Here is a 22,015-nt window from a genome sequence, read left to right as displayed (position 1 = left end):
TTTACCTCTCAAAACTTCTTTTTTCCTTGTCCCTTGGCATTTAATGGAGATGAACAATTGCATTCTGGGATCACTGTAATTTTTATTCCTTTATGTGTAAGCCTATTATTTCCAGCTGAATGTATTTAACAGTTACTTCCCACTTTTGTGAAAAAGGTCATCCATAGATACTCCAAAAAAGGGGTATCACAACCAAATGTTTGGGAAATATTGGTGCCCATATGCAATGCGAGAGATGTCCTGTAATTGTAGGCTTGCTAACCTTCAACACTCAGCATTTCCCAAACATTATTTGACAACAGGACCCTTTTGAGTTCATAGAATACTATGTAACAGTTATTAGGAAGTGCTCTGCAAAGCCCAATTTGAGATACACTGGCTTATAATTTTAATATATTTATAATTAAATTCTCAAAAGAAAAAGCAGATTGTGTCTAGGCAAGGGTCTCTTTTCAGTGTTTTATTTGTCTTGGTCTGGAATACAGGATTCCTTTTTTCTTTTAAAAAATTGTAAAATATACATTACATACAATTTACCATTTTAACCACTTTTAAGTGTACAGTTCAGTGGCATTAAGTACATTGACGTTATTGGGTGACCATCACAGGTTTCCTTTTAAATTGCACACTCATTTTTTCTTTCCATCTCAAAAAAGTTTCCTTAAATTCACTGAATAGCATGCATTCGCCAAGGCACCTCCAATGTGCTAGATGTTGGTTTTAGCAATGGGAATACAGGAGGACATAAGAATTTACTTTTTGTTGCCACCTTTGTTCCAACCGTTCTGGCTTCATCCTCAGGAATCCTATCATCCGAAGGAGGTGACTCTATTCTGCTTCCTGGGCATCAGCTCTCAACACATCCCTTTGACTTGCATTCTCAGATGTTTCTCAAGTTTGACCTCTACAACTTTGCTCTTTTCTGCTTTGCTACAATAAGGTTTTAAAATCATTGCACTAGTGTTTCCGTTTCTCTGTATTTCTTTCTTTCTTCTTCCACTCATCTTCTCTTTTTTTTTAAAGATTTTATTTATTTATTCATATGAGAGAGAGAGAAAGAGAGAGAGAGAGAGAGAGAGACAGGCAGAGGGAGAAGCAGGCTCCATGTAGGGAGCCCAACGTGGGACTCGATTCCAGGTCTCCAGGATCAGGCCCTGGGCTGAAGGCAGTGCTAAACCGCTGAGCCACCCGGGCTGCCCCCATTTTCTTTTTTAGCTTATCCTATTACCTTATTTCTGCTCACCGTTTCTTCTATGGTTTCATTAATACTGTGTTTTCTCAAATCTCACCAGGAATACCAGAGAGGTTTTCCACAATGTGCTTTACTTCCTTGAACAAACAGTTTTTCAAGTTATGATCTTCCAGGTGATCTTTCCCTTTCCTTTTCCAGGAGATGTTTGCATACAGGCTCCACACAGCTTCTTCTCCTTCACCTTCAACTGAAAAGTGACTGGTAAAAACCCAGAGGTTTCTCGTTGCTGGTGGACCTGCTAACTGGCCAAAGAACCTTTTAAGATTTACTTTTAATTGACTGGCAGGTCGATGTCAGCTTCTTCAAGCCCATTCCTGGAACAGAGTTGGCGTTTGTGTAGTGCAACTTTGTAGGTTAGATCTTTCCTCACCTTGGCTCAGAGACTGTGAATAAATGGGGTGGAGCATACACACAGCTACATTCCTCCCTGTGTACTTGTTTCAGGGCTCTTCCTGTGGCCATCAACCCTCTAAGACTTGTCCATTCTTCCGCTCTCTACCTTCTCGGTATAGAGGAGGCTCTGCTGCCAGGCTTGCCATACTTCTTGCCCAAGTATTCTCTGTGAGATACTGTTCCCAAGTGTTCATAGACTGAGAAATTCAAATGTGGAGCAGCTGACAGAAGGATAAATGGCAGGACTGTGGCTAAGGTAAAAGTACTGCCCTGGTGGTATGTCAGCAGCTCTGCTTTCTGGCTGGTACCCACTTTAGGTTTTTCAGTGTGAGCAAGGGGTGGGGACAGAACAAAAGCTCTCATATCTAGGGGGATCCAGCATGCATGGGTCACTGACATTTCTTCGTCTGCTTCTGAGCTTGTAGAAATTCTTTCAGATCCTGTGAATAGGCTGGACGTGGGTCCCAGTTGTGGGGATTTCAAATCTTGTCTTTTGGCACCATCTTTGGTCATTTAGTGAGAAGCAGAAGAGGCTGCTAGCAGATGCCATTTTAAGCTAAAGTCTATAATTAAATTCTTGACTTTGATGGTGGGAAAACCCCACTGAAGAATTCCTTTTCTATTATTAACAGTGATACGATACACAAGAATGTAAAGCAGATGGGTTCAGGATGAAGTCAGACATGGTCTGAATCTCCCTTTCCTCATTTCTGCTGGATCTTGACACACCATTTGTTAATTGCACTTATCTTTGTACATTCATAGTCAAGCCAGGAAAGGACGAGTTCAAATCCTTTCTGTTCCGAGTCCATCTGTGTAGCCTCAGCACTAAGACCAACCCAGTGCAGTCAACTATGAGTACTTTGGAAACCATACTTGCTCTAAGTGGTAATTATTCAAAAGAATATGTGTAACTCTTCTGAAGACTGTTTCAAACTAAAACAAGTTTGCTTTTAATTAAGTCTCTAATTTAATCAATTAGAGATCAATATGGGGGGAAAAGTTCAACAGGAGACTGGCTGGATTAAGGGAGTGCCCATACCTTGAATTTAACGCTAGGTTCTAGTTTTTATTAGCTCACTGAGTAGATTTCCATATGTTCAAAACTCTGCCAAACAGGCTAAAAGCCAGCATAATTAAAACAAATTATTTATTCCAAGTTCCATCGGTATAAGGTTTTTCAGAAATTAGAATACTGAAATCAGAAATGAGTGTTCACAGCTGTAGCATTTACAACCAAGTTCGTATCTACACGATCTTGATTTAAAAGATCCAAGGTGCTTCTATCATTCAGAATCCATGAGGAAAGTTTCGAAATCTGGATCCAAGTCGGAAACAAGGGCACTTACAAAGTCATCCATAGAAGGACACTTCTGAAGCATACCTGCAAACAAAGAAAAGATGAGCCAGCATATCCACCTGGAGACAATAAAGAGGGACAAAGGCATTATACATTAGGGGAACATTCTGGCTTTTTGAAATAAGGGCTCATTACATAACTGCCTATGTAAACATTATAAAAAGTCACCCGTGAAAAGAATTCTTGGGTAGTGGGTGGGCCCTGAGGCTATTTATGATTTTAATATATTTTTACTATCTAGTCAGCAGTTAGTACAGAGATTTAGGACCAAATTCATTTCCCAAGGGTTTTTATATTGCAGATATTACTATAAAGTGATGTTAGAAGACTGAACTTTTGGTTGAGTGCGTTGGTTCAGAACTTAAAATGTTTAGTTGCTTATCAGTTCCATACACTTTAAAATCAATCAAGTGTTATTCTTTTGCAGAAATCTTATAACAGAGCTAAGTTACTGGCTTTCCTCCAGATTTTCCTATTTTGGAGAACTCCTAGCTTTGTGACTTTCTAATTGGGTAATGAAAAAGTCACTTATAATCTCTGGTACCCAGATTTCCTCATCTAGCATTCAAGGTGGCTATCAAGATAAAATGAGAAGATGTAGTAGAAAACAATGAGGCATCATATCTAAAACATATTAACAATTCAGTAAAAAGCTAAATCTCTCTCTACTCTTTTTACTCCAAGGAAGTAAAGGACAAATATTTAAGCAATCAACCTTGTTGCCATGACCTATATTCTTGGCAGATAATGCTAACTCAAGGGTTGGACAGGGCTCTATACACTGGCATTTAACTTGGGGGTGGATCTCATAAAACTCATTCCAACACAGAGACATTAAAGGATGGCCAGAGTCCTATATTACCATCTCAATCTCTAATGCAATTCAATATAATATATCTTGAGTATTTGGTGTGTGTAATGACCAGGCCAGCTCATGAACAGTCAAAGATGAACAGGCTAAGTCACAATATGACTACCTGTAAAAGCTAAAATTATGAAGACCATTGAAGAAAATGCGTTTGCAACTTTGAGGTACGCAAAGGTTTCTTAGGATAAGAAAGTAATAACCATGAAAGAAAAAAATTGCAATATTAGGTTTCATCAAAATAAGAAACTTCTCTTCTTTAAAAGAAATAACAAAATGAATAGTTAATGAAAGAATGGGAGAAAATACTCAATATATATCTCACATGACAGTGGCATCCAATATATACATAAAATACTCCTTCAACTTATCATAAAAGGAATTTAAACAAATTCAAAATGGACAAAAGATTTGGGCAGACCTTTCACAAAAGAAAAAAACCAAATAAACAAACAGGTACTGAAAAGATGCAACATTATTGTCATCTGGGAAAAGAAAACTGAAGCCACAATGAGGCACCACAACACACCCACTAGAATGGCTAAAATTACAAAGACCAAATGTAGGCAAGGCTGTGGGTCAGCCTGCACTGTCACACATCAGTGATGGAAGGCTAAAATGGTACAAGCACTTTGGAAAAAGACCTAGGAGTTTCTTATAAAACTAAGCACACACATACCCTATGACCCAGCAATTTCCATCTAGGTATTTACCCAAGGGAAATGAAGGCATGTCAACAAAAAAGGACTTTACAACCCTAAACTAGGAACAACACAAGTTTCCACCAACAGGATATGGATAAACATATATGGTATATTCAGAAATGGAATACTATTCAGCAATAAAAAAGAACAACTCAATGACACATGCAACAACATGGATGAATCTCAAAAAGCCTTACACACAAAGGAGTATATCCGGTTTGATTTCATTTATACGAAGTCCAAAAGCGGGCCCAACTAATCTGTGGTAAAAAAAAAAAAATAGTGGCTACTTTGGGGAGTGGAGATGACAACTGACTGAGAAGGGACACAAACCAACTTCCTGATGTGATGGTAAATGTTCTCTATCTGGATAGTGATACATTAGTAATGTGCATGCTCGTGTCAGGATTCATTAAATGGTACATTAAAGCTTTGTGCCTTTCACTGTATATAATTTTATCTAAAAAAGAAAAGTAAACAAATACACATATAAAAATGGCGGGTAAAATTTACTGCTGTTTGACACATGCTTTGAAAAATTACATATATTATATATGTAATATATATACATGGTGGATTGAAGGACTGATGGAGGAATGGATGGCTGGATGTGTGACAAAAACAACAAAATGTTCATTGTAGAATCTGAATGGCAAGTATATGAGTGTTGTGCTGTGCATTCAACTTCTCTGAATGTCTGAAAATGTTCAACATAAAATGTTTGGGAAAAAGTCAACTGTGGGTGTTAACAGTAAACAAAGTGCAGTTGGTGGGAGGAGAGAGTGGGAGATGAATTCTGATGGAGATTCAGAAGGCTTTGTGGAGGGGTGGGATCTGAGTAGAAATCTGAGGGATAGAGAAGAGTCAGATTCAAATTAGGGCCCTCTGTATGGAGAGGACCACGCAGGAAGGCACCAGGGTGGGAAAAGGCAGGATGTATACTCCTTTAGGGCTGGAGGAAGCCTGGAGGAGGCTCTGGGGGCACATGTGTTGTGGAGACTCTAAGATTGGGCACTAGAGTGACCAGGAAGGGAAGGTAACTGAGCCAGAGCATGGGAGGAAAACCAATAGCCTGTTACATTTAGGTGCCAGGGGGTGCTCCACCTGCAGGCCACCAGGCTTCAGTCAGCAGTGAGAACAGAGCTCAGGGGCGGGCCTGGACAGGACTGATGGACTTGCTCATTCCCATCAGTGGGAGCGACTGGGTGGGAAACTGAGAACTGGTTTGTGTGAAAGACATAAAAACAGCAGCTCTAAACACACACTCTTAAACCACTAACTAGACCTAGAGTAGTTAAGAACAATAAGAATATTGTAATGTTTTCAACCGAGGACCAAAATATTTTCATCCTCATTCGAGGTCAAATTCTAACATCTCCATTTAGGAACTAACTGAGAAATAACAAGCGGCTGCAGGAAGAGAATGTCATTGCTTTGTCTTTATTTACCAAACGAAAGTTCAAAACACAATTTTCTTTGTATGGTAAAATAATCTATATGGGCGAAAGAAGGCCTTTCCTCTGATCCAGCTGTATCTCTAAGGATAGAAATGTTGAGCCTTCGAGGATTGCTAAGGTAGCACATTTCCCACTAGATCTTCAGATACAGGTTATTGCTTAAGTGGAAACAATCTGATTAATAAATCAGGGTTCATGCATTTTCTACCCACCAAGTTTCTTAACGCAGGGAACAGCTGTGGGGAAAACATTTAAACATGGCTTTTGCTCAAATGTGTTAACCTTTATACTCTTTTCTTCCTTTTAGTATGTGAAACATTTTATAATTAAATGACTGGTCGTTTATAATTAAATGCCTGGAGCTGTCAGAAGGTAAAACCCATTTATGCAGAGCCAACCTATTCAGTTAAGCATGGCTTCCCATCCCTTTGAAGTGGTTCATTTTCACTCGAAAAGCTGCCAATATAAAGATGACCTTGCTCTGTCCTTCTCAGGACACAGACCTAACTAGCACACATCCTTCTCCAGTTTCCCATCATCAACCATGCTCACATCTCAGAGAATGTCCATCGTGGCCACAGAGAAAGCTTTCAAAAATATTTACACTCATGGCATTTTTCAATCGAATCTGGTCAGTGGCAAATGGCTTGATATGACTGCTAAAGAGGAAGGTCTCCAAGAGAGGAAACCAAGACCCAAAGGGATAAAGAGTAGCTCCTGAGGCAAGACTTCTCTTGGCATATTGTCAGGGTATCCTTGCTTTAATTAGATTTAACTGTTCTGCAAGTGGCAACATGAACGGACTTCTACACAGAGAATTAAAAGAAAAATGCAGTGTTTTCAGGCAGTTCCCCAAGTCAGAAAACTTAAAATTAGCTTTTATATGCATGTATGGTCAAAAAAATTCCAGGAACTCTTTGATTTTTTTTTTTTTTTTTAAGCAGCTGACAAAGATGTCCCCTTTGTCTTCAAGTCTTGATCTTCAAGGGTGATGATTAGGTCTGCAGTTTCTTGGAAGCCTCTGGGAGTTAGATTGGGGCTGCTAAGTCCAGAAGTGGGTGGAATTTACAAACATATTTCACTGTGGAAGTCACCTGACTTTGCCAAAAGGACTGAAATTTCACAGCTAACAAAAGTGTTGACAGCAATGTAAGAAAGAGCTGCATTAGGACAGACACTTGCATGTATCAGTTCATAACAAGGAAAAGAGGTAGTTGAGTTTCACCTACCTGTCCTAGAGGAAGAGAGACTGTATAATGAGCAGTTGAAGAATGATGATTTAATTTATTTTTCTCCTCATTTTACCTGAGAGGCAAATGGGCTAATAAAAATTGGTACAAGCCAGAACACTTTTGTCTTGACTGCTCTGCTCAAATGAGTGTGTTTCATAACCTTGAGGTACCGGGGCAATTATTCTGAGCCTGACTGAAATAAATTATGATATCACAAGGATTCCAAGACTGACTCTTGAAGCAATAAGGGTTTCCAAATCACACGATGTGCTCTTCCTTCTAGTGCTTACTGGCACAGGGCTGGAAATAAAGCACAGATAAAGATACGAGGCATGAGGAGTTGACCCCCACACAGCTGGTCTAGAAAAGGTTTACCAGAAAACCAACAACCAATTGACGGTGGCAGTTATCTGCTGAGCATTCACTGTGCGCCAGGGATTGTGCTAAAACACACCTGTGAGGAACCTATCTTACAAATAAGAAAAGAGAGTGGAGAGAGGTCACGCAACTCTTACTTTTGTTGAACCCTGGGAGTCTGGTGCCAGAGCCCATGCTCGCAGAGCACTGTGATTTATTATACTGCCTCAGGCCCTAGGATTCTGTAAAACAACACATTCTAAAAAGGTTCCTATTTAAACATCAGCATCCTGGATATGACAAAGCCCACCTGTGTGGAGATACTGGGGTGGGGGAGAAGGGAGTCTGCTGGCCTCATGATGTCCCCCAGGGCTGGATGGTCCTCCACTTATTAACTGACCCCGTACAGCCTTGGGGCAGGGCCCAAATGTCCACTGTTTCTTGGGCAGGTTGGTTTTGGTGCTACCGAGCACACTTCACCAACCCTCCCAACTACTTAACTATCCAGGGAGGTAGAGCACAGGGCGTGAGCTCTGTCGAAGAGGCTGGTACCAGGAAAATGGCTCTTCCTCTCAGGGCACGGTGCTCAGCCACGCTTGGCTGCTGCTGCAGTTGTAGGCATGATACCAGCAGGAAAAACACCTAGGAGTTCCACACTTCAGGATGTTTTCTGGTTGGCCTCCAAGTATCTGTGGTAACCCCTTGCAAACAGAAGCCCTTACATGTTGAAGGGGCTCCCAACTTTGCATATTTCTATGCTTTCACCATGAACAGAATGTCAGCTATACGTGTACAAAGCTGCACGTTCACGCCCTGTTAGTCTGTAATATGTAATATATCATCTAACCAGACCATCATTTAAATATCAACATATTCTTGGCAGGATCTCTTTAACCCCTTGAGTGCCCATCTGGATGTGCAACTAATACAACTGTCTGAAAACATGACTGGGTGCCTGGCTGGCAGTTTGCTCATGGCTCTAAGACAACCTGGCAAAGACGGACTCTTGTTCTGGCCCCCTTTACGAAGCACCTCAAGAATACAGGAGATTATTAGGGCACTTAAAAACATCATTGTTATTTTGAGCCTTGGAAGAGAAGTAGAATAGTTATACCTCCTCTTTGGGTCTATTTCATATATTGATGAACACCAAGCAAGGGTGGCCAATCAAATAAAACTGGTTGAGTTTGTGACCAAAGTTTAGTGAAAGCGAAGAAGGGTGACTGAAGGAACCATAAGTAAAATCTCTGTGAGGGTTCCTTCTTTCACTCACTCACTCACTCACTCACTCACTCACTCACTCACTCACTCCAGGTGGGCTAGAGTGCTTAAAGTCAGTTGAAGGAAGGCAAAAAGATCACTTAATTATTTATTAGGAAGATTCGGTATGTGTATATATATCATACACAAAAATTACTAAGAATCTATTTTATAGAAATATATGGTCTCCTGGTTCTAAGAGCATAGTTCTCTGACGAACACCATGGGTATCACTCGGGAACCTGCTAGAAATACAAATTTTAGGTCTGGACCCCAGGCCTAATATGAGGAACTGGGAGTGGGCTCGGCAGTCAGCGACCCTGATGAAGTGTGAGAACCACAGCCCAGATGGACATGTGGAAACTGATTAAAGTGGAAAATGAGATCTGGTTTCTCTCCGCTGGCAACCATCATTTGAAAAGTATGGGGCAAGAAAGATGTAATTAGTTTTCTATTTACCTAAACTGAAAAATACTTGTTTCTCAAGTGAAATAGGAAACAATCTCAGGAAACAATCTTAGGGAAAAAAAGGAGGGTTTGTTTGGGACACTGTTCAAAGTTATGATTACCAAGCCTTAAGAGAGAGGACACAGCTGGCTGGAAAAGCACGTAAAAGGATCAAGTGGATTTGGCATGAAGGGAGTCTGAGAACCTGGGGCGGAGGAGGAGGCTAGAAGGGAAGCTGCCATAAGCCATAAGCTGTGGGAGGAGAGCCACGCTGTGATTGGCCCTGATTGAGAGGTCTCCCAGATGGGAGGTGTGCTCCAGGGGTTGGTGGCAGGGTTTTTATTTTAGAAAAGGAAGCAGAGTATATTTTGCTTACTAGAAACCCCCTGGGAAACGGTGCTTTGTGTTTATTGATTATTGTCTCTTGTGAGGACAGCTCAGAACACATCTCAGAGGCTTCTTTCCTGTAGCTAGCAGTTCTGACTGGTCTGAGCTTGAGAACTGTCATCAAATCTGAGTTGCTAGGAATGCAGAGGGGCCACCTGGGGCTCTTTCTCTAGGAAAGAGACTGGGAAGTCACTACAGGAGCCAGTGGTCCACAGCAACATCACGAATTCTGTGCAAATGGGATCTTAGGGTGATTCAGAGTGGAGGGGGTGCTGGATGTTGCTGAAGTCGACTCTCCAAAGACTTGGCAAGATCCCTCCTCTGAGAGGCTCCGAAAGGATGCCCACACCTGGCTGCCAAGCTCCACACACCACGGCAATGAGCAGAACCATGCCTATACCCTCCTTCCTTCAAGACAGAAAGTGTTCCAACATTGACAAAAAAATTTAATTGTTTTGAGTACCCGTGTGCCAAGCACTATGTGCTAGAGATACGAGGCACAGAGACATGAGTGGGACATGATTTCTGCTCTTGACAAGTTGATTATTTGAGGAGAAAACCATATAAATGCATAATTGTTTATGTAGAACAAAGGTGTACATAAGATACAGAATTGGTACAAAGAAGGGAGTGATCAAGTGAGTGGCTCATCATGGTACCAGCATCCCAAAGACAACATCCGTTCCTTCTCCCAAGACACAGGAAGCTGTGCTTTCTGAACTCTGCTGTGACTTCCCCTTCAATTCTGTGCCCACCTCCACATTGTTCCCAAAAATTCTGCTTTGGTAAGCCAGAGTAGGTTCTACTTTTTTTTTCAAGAAGATTCCCAGTTGATAAAAAGATCAGCTAACAAGTTATTAAAAGGGATTGAGTAACGCCTGGGGGACACCGATATTTTTGTTTAAGGATCAACTTTCTAGAACCAGAGCTTGAACTAGATGGTCTTTCTTTTTTTTTTTTCCACTTAAATGACTATCTTTCCTCAGATTCATAAAGTCTGAGTGATATACTGCAAGCTTTATGTCGGATTTCCTTTCCCCCAGTTCACTGGGGAGGAAAGGAGAGCTTTCCTGGCCAAAGAAGAGGAACAAGTATTCCACTGCCTTGCAATCCTGGCCAGGTGTGGCTGGGAGGTCTGCTAAGAGGTGGGGTGGGATTGTCTCCATAGTCTTTGGGTTCCTTCCTTGTAGAATCAAGGGGGAAAACGCCCTTATGTTTGTGGGTTTCAAAGGTGCACTGAGAGTTTGTGGACTAGACGTGTGTACAAAGCTGTCCAGGAGAGATGAGGCCTGGGTGTGGTATATTTGGGAGCCCGGCGGACATAAGCCTGATATCCACTGGAATGGCCAGGTCCAGAACCCAAGATGACAGGGGAAAAATAACTCATTGGTTCTTTTAAAATCAAGGCTAAAGGTCAATCATAATCTTACATTTCCAGACACTGGTACTTGGTCTAAATTATACTAGTCAGTTTATAGTTAGGACCTACAGGTAGTACTTATTTAGGGGTCAGGCTGGAGGACAAGAAAAGCTTTAGGCTCCGAGAGGAAATGTCCTGGGCACTCCCTACCGGGACACACAGCCTGCTCTACAAAACCCAGCAGAGTCACTACCATGTGGTTCCATAAACAGCTTCAGGGGCAATGTGCAGGTTAGGATTTTAAGATGAATGGAACAGTATCTGTTTCGGCATAACATTTTATAACTTAAATTTCAGTGTAATTCTCCTTTTCTCACTATATAAAAGTTTTCCTTTGAAGGGTTGACAAGGGGGAATAGAAAGGAAAGAGAAATTCTTCCTTTTCTAAACACAACTTTAGATGCCTCTAAACAAGGTACTAAAATCCTGATGGTTTAGTGAGTGATTACCTGAGTTAACAAACTGGTTAAGAGACCTTACCAGTCACTTCAACTATACCTCACTTCTGCTAAGAGCAATCTGAGTAAAGGTAAAATGCTAGAGTGTAATACAATGTTTGAAGATCATAAAATTGGCACAGTGCCATCTACTTTGCGAGATTGCTGTAAGAATTTTAAAAGATGGTGCATTTAAGACAGAAAATGCTCCATAACTGGTAGTAATAACAATCAGATCCAAAGGAAAGCCTATTTCCCAGTTCAGTGAGTTGAAGGATGGGGTTGTTTATTTACTTATTTATTTGCACAAGTTCAATTCTAAAACATTGCTCTATGATTACATATTTAGGATATGATCATCAAACTCACAATCACAAGCTAATTATCCAGCAAAAGAATCACTCCTTGCTTTACTTTTTTCCACTTTTTGCTATCTGCTTTTTAGGAGATAACTGTTTATCTGCTAAAAGAATGAAGCAAAAGATGCGGCTAAAATGGATCCATTTTTCTCCCTAATTATTAGTAGCTGTGAGAAAAGCTGTGAGAAGAGACCACTGGGATGAGGGGAAAGTTCTGGAAATGGACAGCGGTGATGATTACACAGAATCATGAATACACAACATTGTGACTGAAACACATATTTAAAAATGGTTAAGATAGTAAATTTTATACCATAAGTAACTTTACCACAATTTAAAAAACAATGAGGAAGAGGGCCTGAAGTACTAAGATAGAGCCTTTGATTTACCCAGTCAGCTGGCTCTGCCAACCTCGCCTCTGTTAGCAAATGTTATTAATAAGGGGGATATGCCAACAGGCAGATTCTCTGTCCAGATCTAGGGATGAGTGAAAAGGCATGTCTGTGTACTCCCAACACCACTTCCAGTTCTAAAAATCCATCATAAGAGTAAATGGCTATTCTGTGTGTGTGCTGAAATAATTATATGTGCCAAATGCAGTGCAGCCTGATGAAGAATTACAGGTCAAAGGCTGGCCTGGCAGTTTGGAAAGTCTGAAGTGAAGTTTACGAGATCAGAACTCTCATTCCAGATCTGTCTCTCCCAAGCCTAGGGCGACTGTATTGCTCACCTTCTCTGCTTTGAAGTTCTTCTGCTACAAGGCTGTGGTTACCCACACCTTCTTCTAAAGGTGGATTCCCACTATCTACAATCAGTTCCTGGGAAAATCAGAGTATCAGCCAGAAAGTGAAATTCCTTTCTTCCTTTGAACTGAAAAAACCCGATTGCCTCCTAGGCTGGGTTAATATCTGTCTCTGGTCAAACAGGCAGTTCTGTCTGAGGGGCTGCTGACTGCATTGACACAGAGCGTCTGAACTTCATCCGGGACAGAAGCTGATCCAGCCAGGCGAGCCCCACATACGTGATCTGCTTACAAATTGGTTTACTTTAATTTCATTTTCAGATGTAATAATTCCATTTACAATTACGCTTCTGGGTTACAAAACATTTTGCCTTTTGTAGCTCCAGGTCTTCCTTAAACAAACACACCCACATATTAAACATGCACACACCCTCTCCAAAAATCAGTGCATTTACAAAAGGGAGGTCCTAGCCTTGAGAACGCAGGTGCTCCCTTCTCTTCCATCTCTTTCTTCCAGAAAGCTCTCAACTATTTCAGAGGCCACGTTGAGTAAATATCCAAAGAAGCCAAAGATTAGGGATTCTATTTACTTGGCTATTATTCCGGATTGCCGTTTACCTCTACTACTGAAACTATGTCATAATCCTGGAGCCACTAAATTCTAAGTCTGGTTCCATGACATGCTTTCCTCATTTTTTCCTGTTGCACCATGCAAGAAAAGAAGCTTGCTGCCATCGAGTGTGTCGTCAAGCCCTAAAACTTGCTGGACACTCATGTGTTCTCACTCAACAAATCTTATTTGGTTACAGAACCACTTTACTACATGCAATCCAGTTGATACATTACCGATGCTACTTAACATCCACCACCTTTCACGTTTGTCCCTGTGACAGCCTGCTCTGCAAACTCAATGGGATCTTTCTTGAGCATCAGTGTGTTTGTGACGAGCAACTCAGTGCCAAACATTGTAAAAGAAGGAGCAGGAAAATATAGTGGAAGATGCGCACAACCATTTCTAAAGCCAGAGTTTCCTGGCACAACCTGAAAAATAAGTTTAAGAGATTGCAGTGCCCCAAGACCAGTCAGAGTGCCTGAATGGGAGTCAGGGTTCCACCAGTTGCTCTGGCATGAGCTTGGGCAGTCAACCATGTGAGCACTGCAGGGTCCCCCAGAGCAGGAAATGAGGTGACTCCGTGCAGAGGGCTGAGCACAGCCCCGGGTGCAGCAAACACACAAACACACCAACACACAGCACAGGTGCTTCTAGCAGGAGTCAGTGCTACCACTCTCACTCTTGCTGCTGCTCCCGCTCTTGTTACTCCCGCCTGTCCACCCAGCTCCAGAAATACAAACAGCACTAGAAATCAGTCTTCAGTGGTTAATATCCAACATAAAGTAATAGTTAGCTCAGGAAAATTAGTATGCAAAGGTGACTGTCCTAAAGTGAAAAAATTAGTATGTGAAAATTCCTGTCCTAAAGTGAAAAAAGAATGTGTGCAGAAGGGAAGACACAGGGGAATGAGGTACCAGAATTCCAGTTATTCTGAGTGCGTGATTTAAGATTTCAAGAGGTTTTTGTTTTTTGTTTTTTTAAAGCTCTGTTTTCTTTAAACTGCTTGGATGGAAAATAGAAGTGGAGTTTAGCCATCCTCCTGACCCTATGCCTTAACTGAACTAAACATACTTTTAGTTCTATACCGGAAAAGATAAAAAAACAACACATGAGTTACTTGACAACCCCTACTTTGTGTGATGAGGTAGAGAAAAAGAACTTGATAATGTGATTCAAATATTTGAGATGTGAACACTCTGAGATTAAAAAGGGATTATTCTATTTAAAAAACAGCCTTAGGGACACCTGGGTGTTTCAGTGGTTGAGCATCTGCCTTTGGCTCAGGGTGTGATCCCGGGGTCCTGGGATTGAGTACCACATCGGGTTCCCTGCAGGGAGCCTGCTTCTTCCTGTCTATGTCTCTGCCTCTCTCTGTGCGTCTCTTGTAAATAAATAAATAAAATCTTAAAAAAGAAACCCTTTAATATCAAGAAGAACTAATAAATAAAAGAAAATTAGGTTTGGCTTGATCGTTTCTTGATCTAATTTTGTTATTAGTAATGTTATATAATAATCAAAGGGAAAACAATTTCTCTTAGATAGTTGAGAGCCTCAAATAAACACTGGAAAATATCTTGTAAAATGATCTTTCAGGAAACAATCCAGTTAAACCAAGAGACATTTTCCCGTCTCTACGTTCCCTGGCAACATTTCAAACAAGAGTGGGTTAGCAAATGCCAGTTTCAATTGTTCCACTAAACTGTGCTCTAGATCTCTGGCCACTGCTATTATTATTTTACCTTTTATTGGTATGCTTGTCAGATGGAAATGCAGCGGTGCTGCCTGAGATACTTAGGGCTTCTAATTTGCTCTGCCCTTCAAGCTTGGTGCCTCGGGGTACCAGGCTAAGAATCTCCATCAAGAGCTTTGGGGATACGACATCTGCTTTCCTAACCTGTTTTTAGCCCACTGCCAACAGCTTACATTTGTGACCACATGTTAAGAACACCATCTATAATGACCATCTTTAAAGAAGATTTTATAACATTTCCATTAAGTAATCAAAAGGAACTGAAGAATACCATCTGCGTTCCTTCTAGAAAGTAGAGTTGATATAATCTCGAAGTGGAACTGCTAGTGTACTTCCTGGAATGAGTCTACTACAAGTTATTTACTTGGAAACAAAAAGGCTCTCACATCTCAAAAGAAGCCCAACTCCAGAGACGTTGTCTCCAATGACTACACAAGTGGTGGAGGGCTCCATCACGTTTACACGGCCAGTGGAGAAGGAGTTTATTAGGATTCAGAGACTACCAAGGGGAGCACTGCCCACCCAAAGTAAACAGCAACTAAAAAGCGTATCAAAAGTCCATGGCTTCAGGGAACCTAGGTGGTTTAGCAGCTTAAGTGTCTGTCTTTGGCTCAGGTTGTGAGCCCCTCATCAGACTCCCTGCTCAGTGAGGAGACTGCTTCTCCCTCTGCCCCTCTCCTCACCCCACTCATGCACTGTCTCACACTTTCTGTCTGAAATAAATAAAATCTTGAAAAAAAAAAAAAAAAAGAAGTCCAAAGCTCCAAGAGGGCAGCAGAGGAGTGCCATGAGTGGGCAGATGCAGGGAACACCTCCAGGGGTGTGAAGATATGACGGCCCAAGTCAAATCTCTGATGAGGCTTTTAGAAGCTTGGCACACTGGGCTAGTTACTCAATTTCTCTAGGCCCTGCTCCCCATATATGTGGAGTGGGCATAACACTACATTGCAGATTAATGTTAGGTGGCTTACAGACACTGTCTGGGTCTGCATCGAACACTTTTGCTGTGACTTCCAGTATGTCATTGCCCCTTGACCTCTTCTGCATACTGAATCTCCTGCCTGCATGCTGACTATCTGAGATCATTTGGGTAGGAACTTGTGATGTCCAGGGTTTAAAAAGAGCTGCTCTACTGTGAGCACTAGAGAACATGCAGTGCCACGGCCTTTTGTCTAACGAGGTTCTCTAACTAGCCCTTCTAGCCAGTTGTTTGATAATTAACCCTCACTGGCAAGCAAGGCATTGTACTGAAATGAAAAGTGCCACATGTATACATATGGCACATTTTATATATAATGTAGCACACACTGGCAGGTTAAAAGTTAAAATTCTGAAAAAAAAATTAAAATTCTGTTTAAAAGTTATTTCCCTACAGGCATCCTCTTTGCTAGCAAAAATTATGCTGTTGAATTCAGTCAGTGGAACGTTGACAATGAAACAGAGGGGAAAAAAAAATCCAAGAATAGTAGATGCTTCTGGGTTAAGTTTCGCAGAAGAAAAAAATCTGTCATTTCCTGGTAAAGGCTGACTTCCTTTTACTGGTGTAAAGAAATCAATATGCCTTGTAGTTTCTATTTACCCTACACTGTAAAAATGATACAGAATGCTCATCGGTTCCTGGTACAGTAGTATGAAGTTATCTTTTTGATGTGCTAACAAAACACCATAACCCAGGGTATTACTTAGTCCTGGTGCTCCAAAGTCAATTTATTAAGAAGTAAAAAAATTGCCACTCTTCCCATAAGGGCATTTCACTTATCATACCCACATATTTTCTCTTTTGTTTATCTGTGTCATTGAAATACTGACCTTGTATTTTTATAAGCAAAGACAATCTGAGTGGCTGTTCCCAGGGTGGGTGCCTCTGATCGCTACAGAATGCTACCTATCTCCAGGATTAGACAGGGTGTATTTTGGTTAAAGCATCTGGTGAAATCAGGCTGCAGATTCCCAGATGTAGTGTCCATTAACATAATAGGTATGTAGAGAGCTTTCCCAAAGGTCAGCATCCTGGCATATTTACATAGGTCTATACCTTCAGCACACCCCTTTCCAGGATGCCTCACCTAATTGTCCAGTCAGTACCCAGTACTAAGGTAGCTGGCTCGGGACAGGAAAGGCTGAAACCCAGGAGCCCTGCAGGAACCCCAGCCTGTGCCTGGTGCAGGCTGCTCAGCTCCAGAGTGGGCACCTTTCTGCAAACCCACCTCCCAGAAGGGGCTCCTTTTTCTAAATCTGATAGGATGTTATCCCTCTCACATAAATGTAGGACCTCTATATTATTCCTGTTTATTTTCATGTCTCTAAAGTGCCTGCTTAGCAGTATTCAATAAATATTCACTAAGCTTAATTAAATGGATTAACACTGCCAACAACTCACAATGCTTTTTCACATTATTTACTGCTCACTAACCCAAGGATATTAAAGTGGTACATTCTAACAAAAGACAGAATTCGGGACAGCCCCTTTGGTCTTAGGCTACCAGGGTGGTGTGGCTGAAAGCAAGGGGTCCTGGATGCCAAAATACACCAGGTGGCCGGGAAGAGGAGGAGACATCAGATGGAGGTGGTGGTGTAGGCTGAGGCCCCAGGGACCACTTGGCCTCAGGGAGGGTTTTACTTAGAGTTGGTCCTCCTTTAATGAAGCCCCAAGAGTCGACTCAACTCCTATAACAGAGCCCACTACTCATTGTCATAAATCAAGTTGCAGAATTTATCTCTAACCTCCCACAGTAGGGAAAGCATTTTCCACTTAATGCCTGTTTGCTAAATAACTATTAATTCACCAGATGGACTTAGTCTTGCATTATAGGAATTCTAAAACACAAGGAATGATCTATTTTGTTCTACCCTGCAGAATACTGGTTATGTACAGTGTAATAAATATAGGTGCTCTTTAGGGGAAAAGCTCTACCGAGAACACAAAATATGCTGGATAGAGAAATAGATGATATTTACTTAGTGGCCGTGGCTCCCTTCTACCTGTGGATGAAGCCTCTTTGATCAGAAAAAGGATTGAGGCCCATGAAGCTGGGGTCCTGGTGTGGGTGTGGCGGGAGGCGGAAGCCAGAATGAGTGGCAGGAAGGCCAAGGAAAACTTGATGTCTAGACAGCAGGGCAGCCACGATGCCATGGCATCAAAGAGGGAAGGCACTGAATACACAGGTGACAACACAGAATACTTTCACTGTATATATTTTTCTTTTACTTTAGAAAAGAGCTCTGCAAAAATATTTGGTCCCACGAAACCCTTAAAAGTATTTATGTCCTATAAAACTTCTCAGACAAGGTGAATGAAAACCTGTCCCTCTTGTAATAACCACCGCTTTTTTATGGCACAAGAAATACTTCACCTTTTAAGTATATTTTAATATGTATTCATTCACTCATTTAACATATGTTTACTGACTGCCGACTGCAGGTGCTAGGGATCTGGTGGCTCACAGAACAGTTCCCCTCCTCTCACGGAACTTAGACCACAAGCCAATAAATGAAATAATACAGGTTGCACTTTGAAGTAAATACGTGCTGCAAAAGAAACAGAGTAAAACATGGCAGAGTAAGGAGGTAGAGGGTGACGGGGAGGCCTGACAACGAGGGAGAAAAAAAGATGATCTAGATTTCTAAACACTTGAGCAATGCATCCAAAGTCATTTGATTCACTTCGAACAGCACAGTCCTGCTTGGCATGCTAGTAGTTTTAAATCATCTTATCTTTTAATATTTAATACATGGGAGAGGCTCCCTTAAAAGTCACAAATGTAAAATACATTCTGGGGTGGGCACTCACTCGTACGCCACGGGGCATATCTTTGGAGCATGTCCTGGCATTTATTTACTGGGAGTCCCTACACGCCCAGGGGGCACAGATGTCGGCCAAGTCAGGCAGAACCTGTCATGTGTTAATCTCTCCCTTCAAAGTCCCACTTAATTAAAAAAATAAAAAGCAAAGAGGCATATTTAAAAAGAAACAAACAAACGCAGGAATAACCATCCAAAGTCTGTGTGCATTTATTATTCTCATACGGTGTTAGGCCTGCCAGCTTTGTGCCATACATGGCAATATTTAGGGACTAACCACATTACATGCTTAAATGCTAATAGCATGTTTTAAAACTGAAGTAGTAACTACAACTAATTCTTAGTACCATAAGCCAATGGGAAATGTCATTTCTCTTGAAGACACTGTGTACGCGTTTTGACAATTGGAAAAACCAATCAAGCTAATGTTGAATAAGGACTGTTTATGTAGCTTTCTTACTTTTAAAACATCAGCTGTATTTCTGCTGACAGACAGGACTTCCTGCTCCTTCCCTGCTGTCATGCTTGTACTGTACAAATAACACCAATAGTAAAGCTGCATGCTAAGCATGTTTGGCCAATTCGGTTAGTTATCAGGTTATTTAAAAAAAAAAAAAAAAAAAGTATCAACGCTCATTACCTAAAGACACCACATCAACAAGACATCAATCTTTTCAAGTAGACAGAATATTTTGAGTCCATTTTAGTGCTTGTATCACCCCGTCAATGAGAACTGTCACAAAGTGTAATGAATTTGCCTTGTGACAAAGTGGGTTTCCCATCATTCGAACTGTCTGGGAAGGAGGGGCTTCTGGAAGCTAATCAGTACACGGTCCCTTAGGTAAGTCTGGAATCAAAACCCCCTGACTTGGGAGTTTCTGGAGCTGAATTCCACATGGGGGCTGAACTGTCTTAGGGCAGTGGGCCTCCTTGTTGGTTCTCTGTTCTCTCGTCCTTTCTAATACAACACACTTTAGTCGGTCACTGCTCTACTGCTCCGATCAACAGGTCCCCAAGGCTCTCAAGAGCACAATCACCTCTCCTGCAGCAAGAGAAGGGAATTTGGGAGTCATCTTTGACATCTCTCCTGCTTGCTCACTTCCACACAGCATCAATTCCAAGACCAGTTGTTCTTACGTCATAAATGGTCTTAAGTTAGAAAACCTCTTTTCATCCCAGCTGCTTGCTCTCCTGGGCTGGTTGCCCTCATCTCTTACCACGACTGCTGCTAACAACAAGGGGCCCATTCAAATCAGCCTCACCATGGCCCCTCCTCAGCACGTAATGGATACCGTAGACCATAAATCAAATTTTGTCACTACCTGCCTTGGAAATACTCCCAGGGCTTTCTCATGGTCCTCAAGATGAATGCGTGGAAATGTGGCAAGTAGAATTGGTGGCGGGAGGGGCCAAACCACAGGTGGTTGTGCCATTACCAAAAAATCTTACCAAAGAGGCTTTTTTTTGTTTTTATACTGACAATTTAAAGGTGATTTTATATTTACTGAAGAATGGTGAGGACAGAGCATGCCCACGCAGCACACCCAGTCGGTCCATCCAACTCCTCTGGCATTAATATCTCCTCTTGGTTGGGCATGTGTGTCACAACTAGTTAACCAATACCTATTGGTCACAATAGTAACCAATATTACTGTTAACTAAAGTCATATTTTATTCACATTTCCTTAGTTTTTACCTAATGCCCTTGTTCTGCTCCAAGGATACACATCTGCTCCCCAGGACACCACCATGCACATAGCTGTCACACCTCCTTAGGTTCCTCTGAATTTTGAAAGATTCTTTGATTCCCTGACCTTGACGGTTTTAAGGTGTACTGTTCAAGTATTTTGTACTGTGTCCCTCAGTTTGGGTTATGGGTTTGGGAAGGAAGATTGCAGAGATGAAGTGCCCTTTCTGTTACGTCATATCAAGGGTACATCGTCTCAGCATGGCTTCACAGCAGTTGCTGATCATGAACACCTGAGTAAGTACTTCTCAGTTTATCTATAAAGTTATTGTAGGGGCACCTGCGTGGCTCAATGGTTGAGCCTCTGCCTTTGGCTCAGGTCGTGACCCAGGATCCTAGAATCAAGTCCCACATCAGATTCCCCACAGGGAGCCTGCTTCTTCCTCTGCCTATGTCTCTGCCTCTCTCTCTGTTTCTCTCATGAATGGGTGAATGAATGAATGAATGAATAAATAAATAAATAAATGCTATTGTAATTCTTCCCCACCCCCTTCCACATTGGATTCCTTTGGAAGGAAGTCACTTTGCACAGCCCCCACTTACGGGGTGGGGAGTTACACTCTACTTCCTTGAGGGAGGACTTCATCTATATAAATCATTTGAAACTCTTCTGCCTGAGAGATTTATTTTCCTTATTTATTTATTCATCCATTCATTCAATCATTTATATCATTAGAACTCATGGATATAAATTTTATACTTTGTGTTATATTCCAGTAATTGTCTTATTTATTTTGTTGCGCAAATTGTTACAGCTTTGGCCTGTGGGAACTCTTTTAGCAAGTGTTTGCCTCCCTTTGACATCCTTGTGTGTGTTTCTGAGTACTTTCATATTTTCTGGTGCTCCCAGCTCACACTGTATACTCAAACCTAAAATAAACCATTTCTCCAAGGCGCCCTGGTTCCTCTTAATGGAGAATGGTGTGGAACCAAGATCCAGGTGCTGGGTGCATTCATTGCTACAAGGACAAAGAAGATTTTTGTTTTTTAAAGATTTAATTATTTATTTATTTATTTATGATAGACAGAGAGAGAGAGAGAGGCTGAGACACAGGAGGAGAGAGAAGCAGGCTCCATGTCGGGAGCCCAACGCGGAACTCGATCCCGGGACTCCAGCATCGCGCCCTGGGCCAAAGGCAGGTGCTAAACTGCTGAGCCACCCAGGGATCCCCGACAAAGAAGATTTTTAAAGAAAAGAGTAGTTATCACTATAGATTGTATTAATCTCCCTGGGGTACCACACGGATGATCTCCTGGAATATAAACTACAATCCTCTGGTTTGTTTCTTGGACAAAAATAATATGTAATAAGCTAGAATAGATGCTACAGGGTAATTGTAGCAAAAATGAATTTGTTCTGAAAACTATAAAGCTTTGCTGAAATGTAAGGTATTACGATTTTAATCAGCTTAAGGTAAGGCCCTGTGGGCTT

At 41.5% G+C, this 22,015-nt stretch overlaps 1 protein-coding gene across 3 annotated transcripts in view; it reads right to left on the bottom strand.

The window, feature by feature from the left end:
- Positions 1–2,778: 2,778 nt before the first annotated feature.
- MIPEP (mitochondrial intermediate peptidase) overlaps positions 2,779–22,015 on the bottom strand; it is a 174,265-nt gene continuing 155,028 nt past the window's right edge. For 2 of the 3 annotated variants that reach the window (XM_072795768.1, XM_072795767.1), the window contains one exon: positions 2,779–3,029. In XM_072795768.1, coding sequence (XP_072651869.1) covers positions 2,999–3,029 — 31 coding nt within the window. In that variant the 3' untranslated portion in view covers positions 2,779–2,998. Of the gene's footprint in view, positions 3,030–7,260; positions 7,564–22,015 lie in introns of all 3 variants that reach the window. The other variant, XR_012016295.1, reaches the window with a different exon arrangement.

Source organism: Canis lupus, chromosome 24 (assembly GCF_048164855.1).
Source record: "Canis lupus baileyi chromosome 24, mCanLup2.hap1, whole genome shotgun sequence".
Classification (NCBI taxonomy): domain Eukaryota; kingdom Metazoa; phylum Chordata; class Mammalia; order Carnivora; family Canidae; genus Canis; species Canis lupus.
Note: the sequence above shows the minus strand (reverse complement) of the source record. Positions and strands in the feature narration are given on the sequence as shown.